The 15,971-nt window shown below is 44.6% G+C and overlaps 1 protein-coding gene across 8 annotated transcripts in view; it reads left to right on the forward strand.

Moving 5' to 3' along the window:
• CDH4 (cadherin 4) overlaps positions 1–15,971 on the forward strand; it is a 795,473-nt gene that overhangs the window by 244,942 nt on the left and 534,560 nt on the right. The window contains exon 1 of one of the 8 annotated variants that reach the window (XM_053394422.1): positions 9,144–9,265. The exons of 6 other annotated variants lie outside the window; for them this stretch is intronic. In XM_053394422.1, coding sequence (XP_053250397.1) covers position 9,265 — 1 coding nt within the window. In that variant the 5' untranslated portion in view covers positions 9,144–9,264. Of the gene's footprint in view, positions 1–9,143; positions 9,266–15,971 lie in introns of those variants that run through there. One more of the 8 variants, XM_053394424.1, reaches the window with a different exon arrangement.

A 15,971-nucleotide genomic window follows, 5' to 3' on the forward strand; every position in this document is an offset into this window, starting at 1 on the left:
TGTGCAGATAGTTAGGAGTCAAGCCAATACATCTGAGGGAAAAACACTGCATATCAGTAAATTGATGGTGACTTTGAATCTCTTACCACACTGAAGTGGAGGACTGCCTGCTGAGGGCCTGCAGGGCCCTGTAGGGCCCTGTCCTTGCCTTTTTCCACCTGGCTTGGGGTGGGGCTTGTCAGGCTTCACAAAGACTGTGCCTGCTGCTTAGCACCAACGACTCCTCTTTTAAATGGTTTTTAATTTTTATCTGTGTTGTTTTAAATGAGACCATCTTGGCTGTGAGCCCTGGAAGACCTGCAACCTGCCTTGCTGGCCTTTTCCCATCTGGCCTGGGAGAGTAGAGTGCGGACTGACTCCAGCTACAAAAGCTGAGGCTGTTGAACAGATTTTTGGGCTGGAGTATTGTTTATGGGGGGGGGGTTGAGAGAGCTTGTTGCTGTTATTGATATTATTGTTGTATCTTTAGTCTTAGATCTTATGATTTACGTGGAAATTGTTTCCATTTGGTTGTGTACATTTTGATGCGTTTTATTTATTGTTTATGACTTCTGCTATGTTTGTAATTATGTCAATCTTGTCCTGTTGTAAACCGCCTTGAGCATAGTTTCAACTATGGAAAGCCGGCATACAAATAAAACGATGATGATCATGATGATCATGATGATGTCGGCATCCTTGGATCGAAAGGGCAGCTAACTGTGCTGGAATGTAAACAGACATGTGACACATAACAATCCCATGTCTGCAACTAAAGGTGGAATTGACTCTTCCAACAGATGAAGTGTGTTCTGTTAATGGCTGACTTTCCCCACACCCTTGTACAATGTGAACTCATTTTTTCAGAATAATACTAAAGCAGTGGTGACCCAGGTGGAAGACAGGGAGGACAACAGTAGGGGGAGCCACAGGCAATGACAGACAGGCCCAACTAATTCCAGTTTTGCCCTCCATCTTTCATCCCTGCTGAGTTCACCTCTGAGTCTGAGATGGAGGACGTTGAGAGCCTGGGCTTCCCCGGGACTGGATGCAAGCAAGAAGGCAGGCAAATGACAGCTGGCTGAGAACAGACAGAGGTTGGTGTGGCAGTTTGCTTTTAGCTCTAATGCGACAGCCTTCACTGTCCTCCAGAGGAGGGAACAGCCCAGCCCAGCATTCGAAAACTATAGCAATTGTTAGCAACATGTAGGATTCTTTAGTAATTTAAAGCAATGCATTTATGCAAATGCATGATACAATTCTCCACAATCCCCTGCTTCCAAAAAAAAAAAGGAAATGTACAAGGAAGGTGTGCTTTCTCTGACAGCATCAGGCACGGCACACTTTGTCGCTCATCAAAGTGACAGTCATGATCTTCCCTCTGAGTGTTCCCCTTGTTCCTGAATTTCAACAGGGAGGCAGCCTTTCTTGTCACTTCTGCCCTTTTAATATTTTCCTTTTCAAACTGCCTAAGCCTTTTCAAACTGCCCTGCACTTGACCTGAAATCTATATTGAAGGGAGGGATAGTGGATAGAAATCTTATTTTTTTAAAAAAATGGACAAGAAGAAGGAGAAGAAAGAGAATCAAAGTAATGCAGCAGGATGTATCAGAATGCTTGTTGCTGAACAGAAATATGCCATCCATGAAGCAAAGCCTATTGGGTGACTTTGCCCTCATTTACAGAAAATGAATCTGTCTTTCATTGAGACTGGAAATCCTTTTGAGCAATGGCTGCAAGTAAGTACCTCAATGGGTCCATCTTGCCTCCTTTTACTAACAAAATCATCTGCCATAGGCTGGAGGATTTTAACAAGTTAGGAAGAGGGAGAGAAAGACTAATTCTTCCTCTGTTCACTGTGCATGTCTGACTCTTTGCTCCATATGACCTCCCAGTAGCCTGTCCTTCTTGGACGTAGTGCTTCAAGGAATGTTATATCAATTAGCAGAACCTCTTCTGACCACATCAGGCCTTCTTACCTGAGCCATGGAAGAGGTTGTCTCAGCAGAGGCCCATACACATCTGAAAGCTTCAGAAGGCTGGCTGGGCTTTCCCTTCCAATGACTTCTCCTCCCCTGTGAGAGTGGTCTGAAGTACTGAAGGCCCTGTAGCTAGTTCTGCAGTTGCATGGTCCTCCATGGTTGTGGAGCAGGAGAAGTTAAAGAGGAGATGTCTTCAGAATCTGAAGATGATGGAAGAGTCACATTCTCAAGTGTAGAAAGGGGTGCTGAGAGCTTCCCCAAATTGTGGTGACCCATGGGTCATTTATATATTCACAATGGATCCTAGATGCAGAGATGTGGCACAACACAGAGAGAGCTTCTGAAGAATAAAGCATCATGTTCCCCTCTTTACTTTCTTTGCTTGCCATCTGCGTTTCCTCTTATGTCAGCCATTGCCCAGCACAATCCCCAGACGTCTGACCTCCTCATCTTAATCTACTGTACACTTGGATTTGCCACATACCAAATATACTGAGCTTTTTGTGGTATCTGCTCCTGGCTGTTTTTGTGCTGGCCAGCTAAAGCATCAGGACCAGGCTTGCAAAAATACAGATGCCTGGTGCTTAGAAAAATTAACCATGAAGTCTTGAGAACATATCTTCTGAAGTATGGATCAGCTGATTTTTTTTCTCATATGAAAAAAAAATGGCAGCTGAATTATTGTGGGTCACAACTCCCCTCCAACTCCTAAGTGTACTTTTAAAATAGCTAAAGTTTGCTTTCATGATGATATGCTATTCTGCTGTTCCTCTACCCCATTTTGTGTTCACTGACAGTGTGTGGTCCTTGACAGTCAAGAATTGCGTATTTTACGCTGCTACATTACCATTGCAACACAGTCATATGAGTTTGGGTGCCAGGCCTTTCTAACCCCTAGGTCCAGCAAGTGTTAAAACATAAGCAAGCATGCTGATGAGGTCATCGTCTGGGGTGAAGGGCCATTAAGAGGACAAAGGCAAGATGTTTGTGATATGGCAAATGGGTGGGCCCAGCTCACAGCAAGTTAGAAGGATAAAAGCTAGTTTAGAGTTAAGTTGGTGGTAATGATGTGGCCCAGAATTAAAGCCAGAGAGGCAAAGCATGATGTTTGATTTCTTCTTGAATCCAAGGCTGTGGCTATGAGAGTAACAAGACCTGTTGAGGGTGCTGATGCTGGGAACCCCTCCATCCTAGCCTCAGGTTGTATAATCCACATACAGTGGTGCCTCGCAAGACGAAATTAATTCGTTCCGCAAGTTTTTTCTTCTTGCGAGTTTTTCGTCTTGCGAAGCACGGTTTCCCATAGGAATGCATTGAAAATCAATCAATGCGTTCCTATGGAAACCGCCTTCAGACCAGGTCCGGGGACAGTCTGTCCCCCGACCTCTTCTGAAGGCTGGGGGGGGGGACAAGGGCTTTTCTTCCCACCGCCAGCCTTCAGAAGGCTGTTCTGAAGGCTGGCGGTGGGAAGAAAAGCCCTTCTCCCCACCTCCCACCCCGCAAGCTCCGGGGACAGGAGGGCTTTCCTCCCGACTGCCAGCATTTTAAAAGCCCCCGGGACAGCGGACTTCTCCGCTGTCCCAGGGGCTTTTAAAATGCTGGCGGGCGGCAGCGCAGCGTTCGCTGCCGCCCGCCAGCATTTTCAGATCGCCCCGGGGCAGCGGAGAAGTCTCCGCTGTCCCGGGGGCTTTTAAAATGCTGGTGGGCGGCAGCGCAGCGTCCGCTGCCGCCCGCCAGCATTTTCAGATCGCCCCGGGGCAGCGGAGAAGTCTCCGCTGTCCCGGGGGCTTTTAAAATGCTGGCGGGTGGCATTTTAAAGGACCTCTTCTGAAGGCCGGCGGAGATTTCCCTATGGGCTTTCTTCTTGCGAAGCAAGCCCATAGGGAAATTCGTTTTGCGAAGCACCTCCAAAATGGAAAACTCTTTCGTCTTGCGAGTTTTTCGTTTTGCGAGGCGTTCGTCTTGCGAGGCACCACTGTATCATAAATACACCACACTCTCCACTGTGCCTCACTTTCTAAAAGGAAACATGAACCCTGGGTAAGTGCCTCCAACCCCTGGAATCTCACACTGCTCAGAGATTGGGCTGTCATAACTAGACAATTCCTGTTGCCACCTCTTTAAAAAGCCTTTCACAGTTTTGCAAAGTTTCACCCAAAGCCAGGTAAGTTTCCAGCAGCTTGGATATAAACTTGAGAGCTAAACCCACGTAGTTTACATTTTGACGGGCAAGACTTGGGCTTGGCATAACTTAACAGGAGATGTTCAGCACCATTTGTATTGGCACTGGACTGTAAACTTGGCTCGCTTCTGTGTTTGTGGTTTTTTTTTTAATCGCTTGCCTTTCCAGTCGAAGCTAGCCATGTTTCACACTGTTTGATTCCCCTATGGGGGTTGTCTCAATAAAATGTCACGCACTGCAGCTTTTCCGGACGGGGTGCCTTTAACTTTTGAGTCTATTGTCAGGCTCTGATGAAGAGGAAAAGATTTGCCTGTTGTACCTGACTCTGCTTGATACCAAATTTTGTGTGTGTGTGTACACACAGAGAGATGGGAAGCTTAGCAAGATCAAAGTAATATGAAGGATGGAAGCTGGATAACTTTTCAAGGAAAATAAAACTGTATTAGCCCTTGCTAGCACAAACACTATCTGAAATATGACATAAACTACTACTTTGGTCTGGAAAGAGGCTCGTGGGGGGAGACCAAAGGTGCCGTTTCAGCTTCTGTAACCATACTGGTTGCTTTCCAATATGGTCTATTAAATCAGGGAAATGGGATATGCCTTCTTTTTCTTTCTTTTCTCGTTTTTTGCTCTTTAGAGGTAAAGTGGGTAGAACCGCATCAGCAAGGCTTGTTCTGTCTGCTTTTCATCCAAAGCTAAGCTGTACATTACATTGATTCATCCATTCATTTACTTCTTCAGTGACACACATCCCCCAGCATAATTCCCTGTTGTCTGCGACCCTGTCAGATGTCACCAGTAGTAAGCAAAGGGCAACGTACCTCTTATGGGTGATGGCCTGGCCACATTATGACCTCTACATTTACCACCAGTCATCATATAACTGGAGCCAGACATGAAGAATTTCAACAGCATCACTTGAATCCTGTAGCACTGGTGTGGGGGTCTTGTTCCACCAGGATCCACAAGGGTTTGATGGCTGGTGTTCACTCATTTACCAGTATTAATTTTTAATAACATTTTATTGATTTTCCAAAAATAACAAGAATAAAAACAACAACAATACTAAAACAAAACAAAACAAATTGACTTCCCTCTAATCCCTTCCTTGGTTCTTTTATTTATCAACATACTGCATGTCTATTGTTAAATGTTATCCTATTTAAATTCCTATTATACATTCATAACAAAATTACAAGTAATCCTAAAATCCTGCTAATGCATTAACCTGTGTACATAGCTTTTGTAAATATGCAATAAACACCTTCCATTCTTCCTTAAATTTGTTGTCATCTCTTCCTCTTAGTTTCATAGTCAATTTTGCCATTTCAGCATATTCCATTAATTTAACTTGCCAGTCTTCTTTAGATGGGACACCACTGGTGTTCACTCATTTTGGTGGTCCATTAAGCCTTGGGCATTCGTTGTGGGAACACTAGTTTTGCTGTCCCTCCCAGTCTGCCACCTAATACAAGTACATCAGTGTGTTTTATGACAGGCTGGCCTTGACAATAAACCGCCCCAAACAATAGTAATTTCGAACACATTGGTCTACATCAGACATTGTTTGGTTTCGAAAATGAGAGTTAGTGGGACCCAATCCAACCTGGAAATGATTTCATACCCTGTAAGTGCTGTGGTCTAAACCACAGAGCCTAGGCCTTGCCGATCAGAAGGTCGGCGGTTCGAATCCCCGTGATGGGGTGAGCTCCCGTTGCTCAGTCCCTGCTCCTGCCAACCTAGCAGTTCGAAAGCATGTCAAAAGTGCAAGTAGATAAATAGGTACCGCTCTGGTGGGAAGGCAAACAGCATTTCCGTGCGCTGCTCTGGTTCGCCAGAATCGGCTTAGTCATGCTGGCCACATGACCTGGAAGCTGTACTCCAGCTCCCTCGGCCAATAAAGCGAGATGAGCACCGCAACCCCAGAGTCAGTCACGACTGGACCTAATGGTCAGGGGTCCCTTTACCTTTACCTTTAAGTGTCCCAGAAAAGGGGCATCCCATTTTTTTATCATGGGAAAATGGCAGCCATTTTGGTTGCTGTGATCTCTCGCGATTCCACGGCGTGTTTCCCCCCAAAAAACCCCCCACTTTTTCAGGGCCATGATCTTGCACAGTTCCCCAAATTGCACATTTTAGGGCAGCATGCCTGGGGGAAAACATTTTTTTGGGGGGTGGGGTGCTGTGGAGTGAAATCAAGCGAGATCACAGAAACCAAAATGGCCGCAGAGCTCTCACAATAAAAAAAACCAGGAAGATGGCATCCCGGATTTGGGGTTCAAAGTATTGGAGGGTATGCAATTGTCTTCAGAACTATTCCCTATCACTCCAGATGTGTGGGGCCCTTAGGTTACCCATTGAATTGACAAAGGTACTCAACACATATTCAGAAACATCATCTTACATTATCCATCATATAACATAATAATGGTCTGTCATTGCATTAAAAAACAAAAGATGGATTGAGGGCTCAACTGTAGCAGAGATTTTTGCCTTTACAAGTCCTTTATAAAGTTCAGGCAGGGGTGTGCGGGGGGGAGTTTAGAGCCTGAATCTGCATGCAAATTCAAACCAATACAGCTGGTTGTCACTCTTTTAAATTCTTGGTGAATGCCTGCCAACAATTTGTTTACATTACTGTTTTTATTTGCAGAATAATGAAAATATTACTGGCCGAAGGTGAAAATATGGATATTAAAATTTTAATAGAGTATGCACAGTCGTAAAAGAAAAAGAGAGAGAGAGAGAGAAAGGAAAGGAACACACAGATGAGGGCTCTTCCATGATAATTAAAAATTATAAAGTCATTACTCCAGCTTGCTTTTGGAATTGCCGAGTGAATTAAACAGTTTGTTGTCAGTGCAAATGCCTTTGCAGATTTCGGCTCATTAAAATTCTGCATTGTCAAAATGGGCACAGAATGCATATACAATGACTAATTTGATTTTAAACCTTTTCTTTCCTCAAGGCTTTATCTCTCTGCACAACAGACCTCACCTTGGAGGGACATAAGGAATGATATATATTTGCTGATGCAGGGGGATTGAAAAACAACAACGAAAGCTTTTATTTTATTCTTTTGAGGGGTCTCTTTTCTTTCAAGGGTGCATATGTCTCTCCCCCACCCCCATTAGATATTGAGAAGGAAGGGAAAAGACCTGTGGGGTGTTCTGGCTCTTATGTGCCATAAAATGCTATTATAATGAAAAGTGTTAGTTTTTATGGCATCGCCAAACTATTAAGCAGCAACTTTTTTTTCTGTAAATGTTAATCTTTAATCTTTATAAATTGCATGCTGAAGAAATAGTAGGTCTGTAAAACACTTGTCTTCAAGCCTTACAGGGATAAAGTTATAATGGGGTTGGCTGTTGTCCAGAATTTTACTATACAGTAGTATTGGTTTGCTTATAATAATGTGGGTTTTCCTCTCCCCTCTAATTTTTTTTTTCTGCCTTTGAGGAACCATTTCTTCATTGGCATGCCCACTGAGGAACTGCTTTGTGTTGCAAAGGATTCTGGGATTTCTTTGAGGGCATTCAGCACATGACTCCCCCAGCGTAACTGACCCCCACTGTAGCCTCATGTGTGGTTGAGAATAGGGCCCACCCAATGCTCCTTTTATGTCTGCCTATTTCAAGGGAAGATCAGTCATGACAAGGGTGGAAAAAGAAGGGAAGCATTACCCAAACGCGGGTAATGATTTGCATGGAATTTGCATATTCTAATAGATGGAAATTTAGAAATAATTGAAATACAGTGGTACCTCTGGTTACGAACTTAATTCATTCCGGAGGTCCGTTCTTAACCTGAAACTGTTCTTAACCTGAGGTACCACTTTAGGTAAAGGGGCCTCTTGCTGCCCCCACACCGCCACCGCGTGATTTCTGTTCTCATCCTGAGGTAAAGTTCTTAACCCGAGGTACTATTTCTGGGTTAGCGGAGTCTGTAACCTGAAGTGTTTGTAACCCAAGGTGTTTGTAACTCGAGCTACCACTGTAGAACATGGGTAGGCAAACTAAGGCCCGGGGGCCAGATCCGGCCCAATTGCCTTCTAAATCTGGACCGCAGAAGGTCTGGGAATCAGCATGTTTTTACATGAGTAGAATGTGTCCTTTTATTTAAAACGGACCTCTGTGTTATTTGTGGGGCCTGCCGGGTGTTTTTACATGAGTAGAATGTGTCCTTTTATTTAAAACACACCTCTGGGTTATTTGTGGGGCCTGCCTGGTGTTTTTACATGCGTAGAATGTGTGCTTTTATTTAAAATGCATCTCTGGGTTATTTGTGGGGCATAGGAATTCGTTCATTATTATTTTTTCAAAATATAGTCCGGCCCCCCACAAGGTCTGAGGGACAGTGGACCGGCCCCCTGTTGAAAAAGTTTGCTGGCCCCTGCTGAAGAAGTATAACACAGCTGACCCCAGTGGGGAAGACTGTGACCAGGTACCCCATGTACCTGCTTAGTCTTCTGCCCAGCTGGTAACTGAGAGTATTCTGTGATTTATTTTATCACAGCTGCTGGATAGCTCAGTTGGTAGAGCATGAGACTCTTAATCTCAGGGTTATGGTTTCGAGCCCCACTTTGGGCAAAGGATTCCTACATTACAGGAGGTTGGGCTAGATGACCCTCATGGTCTCTTCCAGCTCTACGATTCTATGATTCATTGACTGCATTCTAAAATGGAAATACTGCCTATCTTATATTGACACTTTCGAAAAGGGATTATATTGATTATCATATAAGTCACTCCTGGATGAATAATTGATGGCTTTCTCTTAGTGCTCAGAATTTGCTTAGCTTCTAAACATAATTGAAAATTTAATTTTAATAGTAATAATAATAACAACAACAACAACAACTCATTGAGTATACATAAGTAATCTGGCCATTTATCATAGCACGTGACAAACCAAATCTGATTGTGTCTTCCTAATGCAGCTCTATTTATTAATTCACATCTTTCTTTCTTTCTTTTTCTTCCCTTAGGTAAGTCTCTCAGCTCTTAATTCATCTGGCAGCTTCCAGAGTCTGCTGTCTTTACTGCAAAGATGTAAGAAAAAGTCTCTACATGACTCTCCTATATTTCTGATTAGCAAAATCCTGGAACTTTGCGGAAAAGTAAGAACAATCTAGCCCTTTCCATATGGGTAGAATTTTCTTTTGGATGTGCTTTCGATACATATTTTGGTCCTATTGATTTTCGCTTCAGTCATATTTTATGGCTTTGGGATTGCACAGTCTCTGTTTAACACATGTGTAACTCCAGGTTTCAAATCCCCCGTGGCTGTTTTTATACATGCGCAGTTGAGGTGCTATGAATCAAATGGGACAGGTGACTTTACAATCTATGAATACTTAGATGGAAACCCTAATTCTTTGTGAGTCTGTATCTCTGAAGAGGGAGGATTCCTGAACATCTCTGTGTAGGGGCAGGGGACAGCTACATAACGTGCACGTAACTATTATCTGCCCAACCTAGCTTGCCACTTCCTGTTCCCCTGGAATCAGCACTTGGGTGGATGTCAATAAGTGGAATAAAGGCCACCTGAGAAGGATTAAGATGATGGCTGGATTCTATCCAGGAGACAGTCAACATAGTGCCATCCTGATGTTGTTGGAACTACAAATCCCATCATCCCTGTTCATTGGCCATACTAGCTAGGTGATGATGGGAAATATAGTCAAAGACCATTAGGAGGACACTACATTGGCAAACCCCGTTAATTGCTGTTGCTGGGAGTTTGTGCTTTTAAACACGTTTCTTTTCTGTCCTTCAAAGGTTTGGGGTTGTTGTTCTTTTATTTAGTAGTCTTCATAATTTTTATAGGGATAAGGATTACCTGGGTTGCCAACACACCATCTGTGGTCACCACTGTGCCTGCCAGTACCTCCTTGGATGTCTGAGAGGTCTCAATAAATATCTGCAATGCCCTCCCTGCTCAGCTTCTATTTGCACTGGTCCAGCCTCTCCTTTAAACATACCGACATTTCATTGGGTACTCTGTTCTGAACACAGGAGAAGTGCAAAGAGCTTCTTTCTGTGAGCAAGCATTGCAGTGGATGATCTAGGCCTTCATTAATGGGGCCAACATTGGTGAGGATTTTGCCTGCACCACCTTGCCGTCCGACCTCTTTTTCTGCTCTTTTAGATGTCCCACCATCAGGACCGGCCCACCCATGAGGCAAGGTGAGGCGACTGCCTCAGGTGGCAGAATCCATGGGGTCAGCACGTCCCAATGTAGATCTTTATTCCGCTGGGCAGGTGGGGTTGGCTGAAGGCAGACTGAGGTTGGTTGGGTAGTGGCCCATTTGCCCGAATGGACCAGATGCCACTGCGGAAACCCTCTATGTGCAGGGTGAATACATTGAGACTTTGGTGTGTTTGTGTGTGCTCATGTGGACCCAACAACATCCTTCAGTTAAAGTGACAACTTCAAGGTATTACACCCTGCCTCCGTTCAGTTTGGGTGCATGCATTTGGAGGAAGAGGAACATGTCTTTTTTAAAAATAATAATAATAATATAAGTAACTCAACAGGAAGGAGTTAAGTAATAAACACATCAGCTCAGCTGCAAACTGCTCATGTGGCTTTGCGGTGTATGTATTAGAATAATGACCTGAATTGATACTACAAATATAATTACATTGATTCTTTTCTGATGGCTATAAACAATGACATTTCCCTTGATCTCTGAGCAGAGTTAGTTATAAAACACATGCTCCACTTTTGTATTCACACACTGCCTTCTCATCACTTTTGTCTCGTACTCCCCGAGGGCTTGATTTAGAAGAAGTGTCTGATTTAATGGGGGGAGGGGGGGGTAGATGAAACAACAAAGGCAGCAGCAGCTCACAGCTTTCCTAATGTAAGGGCAGACATATGTGTTTCCCTTTTGATTGTGTTGCTCGGAATCATTGTTGTGTATTTTAATATTTTGCTTAATAAAGAGAACCCTAGACGACGTCCATCTCCCCATATCTGGACTCCCCCGTTAATTCCCCACCCCCACCCCCTTAGGGTACACCGTCTTTCATGCCATTTCACAGCAGCCATTAACTGATGAAAAACCATACTGGAGCAATTTGATTTAACACACCACCCGTTAAAAGCTTCCCATCAGGGTGGGTAGTGGGGCGAGAAGATGTTTCTTTGCAAGGAAGGCAATACCTAGCAAGTTAGGAAATAGGCATTTTTGCCACCAACATGTCTATATATCTTGTAAAGTCCATAAACGGATGGGAAACGCAACACGGACATTTTTGAAATGGCTATTCCTCCTTCTCCCCTGTGAATGTATACATTTTGAGAGGTTCATTGGATGCAGGAGTCATTGGGTACAGAGGGGCATCAGGGTTCCTGCAGATTCAATAGTGGCTTACTCTGGACTTGGTGGTCAAAGGAGAGGACAAACTGTCATGGTAGCCCCAAATCCCCAAGTCCTGCAGAGGCCAATCAAATGCCAATGTCTCCAGTACAGTGGTACCTCGGTTTACGAACTTAATCCGTTCCGGAAGTCTGTTCTTAAATCGAAACAGTTCTTAAACCAAGGTGCGCTTTCCCTATTGAGGACTCCCACCACCAGTGCCCTTCCACCATTCTGATTCCATTCTTAGATCGAGTTCAGAAACCGGGCACTATTTCCGGTTTTGCGTATTTGTAAACTGAATAGTTCGTAAACAGGGCTGTTCTTAAACCGAGGTACCACTGTATGTGCTCCTGCCCTGTGGGATGTCACAGTGCAGGAGGTCAGCAAGATCTCCCTCTATGCAGCCAGGCAGCCTTTTCTCTTTCTTCATCATTGTCATTTCTGCCAGCCTTACCTTTTCCTCCTTACATAGTGTCCTTTGGGAGTCAGAGGGGGGGGGGAAATATATTTTATGTTTCTTTTCCTTACATTCATCATGGAACTCAAGGCAGTTCCCAGAGGGTCTCCCATCCAGGCATTGACCACGCCCAGACCGGCTTAGCTTCAGCAGGGTGGTGGCCTCATGTGCCATCAGGCCAGACCTTGGAAGGAGAAAGCCCCTTTGTTTATCCTCCCACTGCTGCAAATCTCTTCTTGCCTCTCCATCCCTTGAGCCATTTCAGGAGGTAAAGAGATAAGAGAGGAAGCGGCGGAGTTTCTGCGTTTGGAAACGAAACGAAACTGGCTCTGCTTCTGTGCCTTTATCTGTAAGCTGGAATGAGGGAAGCTAGCAAGTGAAATGTTTCCCCTTCACTTATCCTGATGCCAGTATAAGCCGTGCTTTGTACGTGTGTTTTAAGTTACTGCTAAAGGCACAGGGGGCAGGCAAATTAAGAAGTAGAAAAATCTGTTCTGGGAGGAAGAGGGATTCATTTCACAAAATATTAGTGCATATTTTAAACTGAAATTATCTTGATTTCGTACTTCATTTTATTCTCACATGTACCTCAGCCTCTGCATCTTCTGCTAGTTTATTCTCCACCCGGCACATGATGAGGTTGGCCAGGAATGTGAAACCTGCAGCCCTCGAAATGTTTCTGGACTCCCATATCCCATCAGTCCCAACCATTTTGGTCAGGGTTCAGGGAGGATGGGATCTGGAGTTCAGCAACATCCGCAGGGCCACAGTTTCCTCACCCCTGAAAAATTCTATTGGCTACCAAATCTCATTCCGCAACAAACCAGCCTGGCCTCTCCTCCGATGCCACCGTGCCTTTTGGTGCTATTGCCAATGGCCTAATTCTTCTGCTGCAAAATTGGCCGCAAATGTGCAGCAGCAGCAGCAGCAGCTTCCGCTCAGTGTCCTCACAGCAGGGTTTTCTGATTATTCTGTGTGGCGGCCAGCTTGGCTCTTCAAGTAGAGCCAGTGTGGTGTAGTGGTTAAGAGCGGTAGTCTCGTAATCCTGGGAACCGGGTTCGTGTCTCCGCTCCTCCACATGCAGCTGCTGGGTGACCTTGGGCCAGTCACACTTCTCTGAAGTCTCTCAGCCCCACTCACCTCACAGAGTGTTTGTTGTGGGGGAGGAAGGGAAAGGAGAATGTTAGCCGCTTTGAGACTCCTTAAAGGGAGTGAAAGGCAGGATATCAAATCCAAACTCTTCTTCTTCTTCTAGGGGGCGGGGCAGAATTATGATCTATCGCCTCTGAGGTGAACCAGGACACTATGGTGCCTGCTGCAGAAAATCCAAACGGTGCCCCTCTGTTGGTGGTAAAAATATCACAATGAATAACTGATTGTTTGCTGCCCTTTAATGATGCTTCCAAATCTGCTGCCTGAGGCAGCCTGCCTCACCCAGCCTAATAGCCATGCTGTCCCTGAAACAGTGGCTTCAGCTGGACTCTATGTATAATGCACTTTGATTCCACTGTGCACTGACTGGTTCTGATTTGAAATGATGCTTACTGGTTGATTTATTTAGTACAGAGGTGGGAAATGTGAGGCCCAGTCCTCCTGGCTTATGTACAGTGCATCCTTGCAACTTTCCCTAGACTATTCCCCTTTCCAGGCTGGGATAGCCTGGCCTCAGTTGTCCATACTCTAGTGACCTTCTGCATGAGCTATTGCAATGCACTCTACGTGGGCTTACCTTTGAAGACGGACCAGAAACTGTGGTTAGTGAAGAATGCAACTTCTAGGGTGGTGAGTGGGGCAGCTTGTGTCGTCAGTCCTGAAAGCACTGCACTGGTTGCCAGTGAGCTACCAGGCTCAATTCAAGGTGTCAGCATGAGTGTACAAGGGCTCAAATTGTTTGGGACCCAAGTTCCTAAAATAACAGCTTCTAGTGTGACAGGGCCTTCTCAGTAGTGGTGCCTTGCTAGCACTGACATGTGGCAGGGCCTTCTCAGTAGTGGTTCCTTGGTTATGGAGTGCTCTCCTTGATGAGAGCCAACCATCTTTCTCATTATTAACAGTTAGGCTGAATGTAAATCCCTGTTCACCCAGAAAGTGGCAGCCAGCAGGACTGAGCAGGTGAAGCTGTTTTGTTCTCTTATCTTCCTAATGGTGCACATCACTACCACTTACGGTGGGGGGGGGGAGAGGAGAGGGGCAAGGCAAGAGGAAGTTACTGCAGATTAAGTGTAGGATCAGCAGTAAGAGCAGTATTCGGTGTGTGTGTGTGTTTGCCGTTACTGTACCCTGGCATTTGATGGCTGAAATGTATTGTTCCCAGTACAGTCATACCTCGGGTTGAAGTAGCTTCGGGATAAGTATTTTCGGGTTGTGTGCTGCGGTGACCCGGAAGTAACAAAGCGCATTACTTCCGGGTTTTGCCGCTCGCGCATGTGCAGACGGTCAAAATGATGTCATGCGCAGAAGCGGTGAATCGCGACCCACGCACGCTACTGGATGTGAACGGGGCTCCGGAACGGATCCCGTTCGCATCCAGAGGTACCACTGTAATCTAGAAATTGTTAGCTTTGAGGATATGGGTCTGTTTTCAACTTTTTGCAGATGTTCCTAACTTTTTTTTAAAAAAAAAGTATATTTGCTATTTGTTTCATTAAAAAAATGTATTGCTTTGCAGTTTTGTTGTTTGCTCCTCTGGAATGAACAGTGTGGTAGAATCCATTGCCTTAACTTTGAGTAGCCCTAGTCCACATCCAAACGACTAGATATGCAACTCAGCTATAAAGTTGTGGAAACAAACGGGACTTGGAACAAAACATGGCAGCGTGTCCATCCTAGAAGCTGTGCTCTTGTTCATCGTGTCAACCATGCCCTACTCCAGAATACTCCATTCTGTCCTCCTGCCAGTTTTCCATTAAAGGGAATGATGATAACCTCAGCCCAAGCCAAGCATCCTGCCTGATGCAGACATGCTGCTTTTCTGCATGAGGAAGGTGCGGGAGGGGGACCGGCAACCCTGCTTAAAGCGAAATGGCTGAATATTATCGTAACACAAAGGAAACTCACTCTTTTCTATCTCGGCTTATCGCAGATTCTGTGTGCTACTGATTCCGATCATACCTCTGGCAACAATGTAGGTTCCCTTCCATTGTCAGGCTCCTGTTCCTTGAGAATATGATGAGATATTCCGCAGTGATGGAGGCTGTTAACTAGTCTGTCATCTGTGCGATTAGAAGCATTGCAATGCCAGTGGTTTCTGTGCTTGCATTACGGGGGATTATTATAAAGAATTGGTATTTTTTCTTGCACTTGTGATAGGAGCTTTGTCAAGGAAAGTTAAGGTTTCTCGGGAGAACGCTGACTGTTTTGCTCAGGGAAGATAAATACTCCCAACGACTTAAATACAGCACTTGTTTTCATACATCATGATGTGTTTGGAGGAATGGCAACTGCTGCAGCCCTCAATCAGTTGCTGACAATATGCTTAAGGTTTTGTAAATATCACCTGCAGGGTGTGCTGAACAGGTGGTTTTACGAGTTCTTCCTCTCCATGGGCATATGCAAAATGTATATGTGTGCATATTAGCAGAAAAGGAAAGCAAAACACAAGGTGTGTGCTTTTTTTGTATAAAAACTGGAGCAACATAACTCACTGGGAGATTATAGGGCACAGCAAAACTGCCTTGATTGTAATAACCATTTTCGAGGTAACACATTTATATTTTATTTTTTCACATCAGTATTTTTGCTTGGGAAGGAGAGCGGCTTTTATTTTTACCTGGGCATAGCTAGTGCCAAGAAAGTATTTTTTTAAAACATAAAATTAAATAAAATTTTAAAGTGTATGTTTTTTGACCAATTCGGCTAGATGGAGGGGGTTATTTCACTATAGGAAAGAGTGTCTTAGACTGAACAAAGTTAGCCATAGAGCATAATTAAGGGACTAAGGTAAAAGGTAAAGGTAAAGGACCCCTGGAAACTTAACCCAGTCAAAGGTGACTATGGGGT

The sequence above is a fragment of the Podarcis raffonei genome, chromosome 6 (assembly GCF_027172205.1).
Source record: "Podarcis raffonei isolate rPodRaf1 chromosome 6, rPodRaf1.pri, whole genome shotgun sequence".
NCBI classification, from domain to species: domain Eukaryota; kingdom Metazoa; phylum Chordata; class Lepidosauria; order Squamata; family Lacertidae; genus Podarcis; species Podarcis raffonei.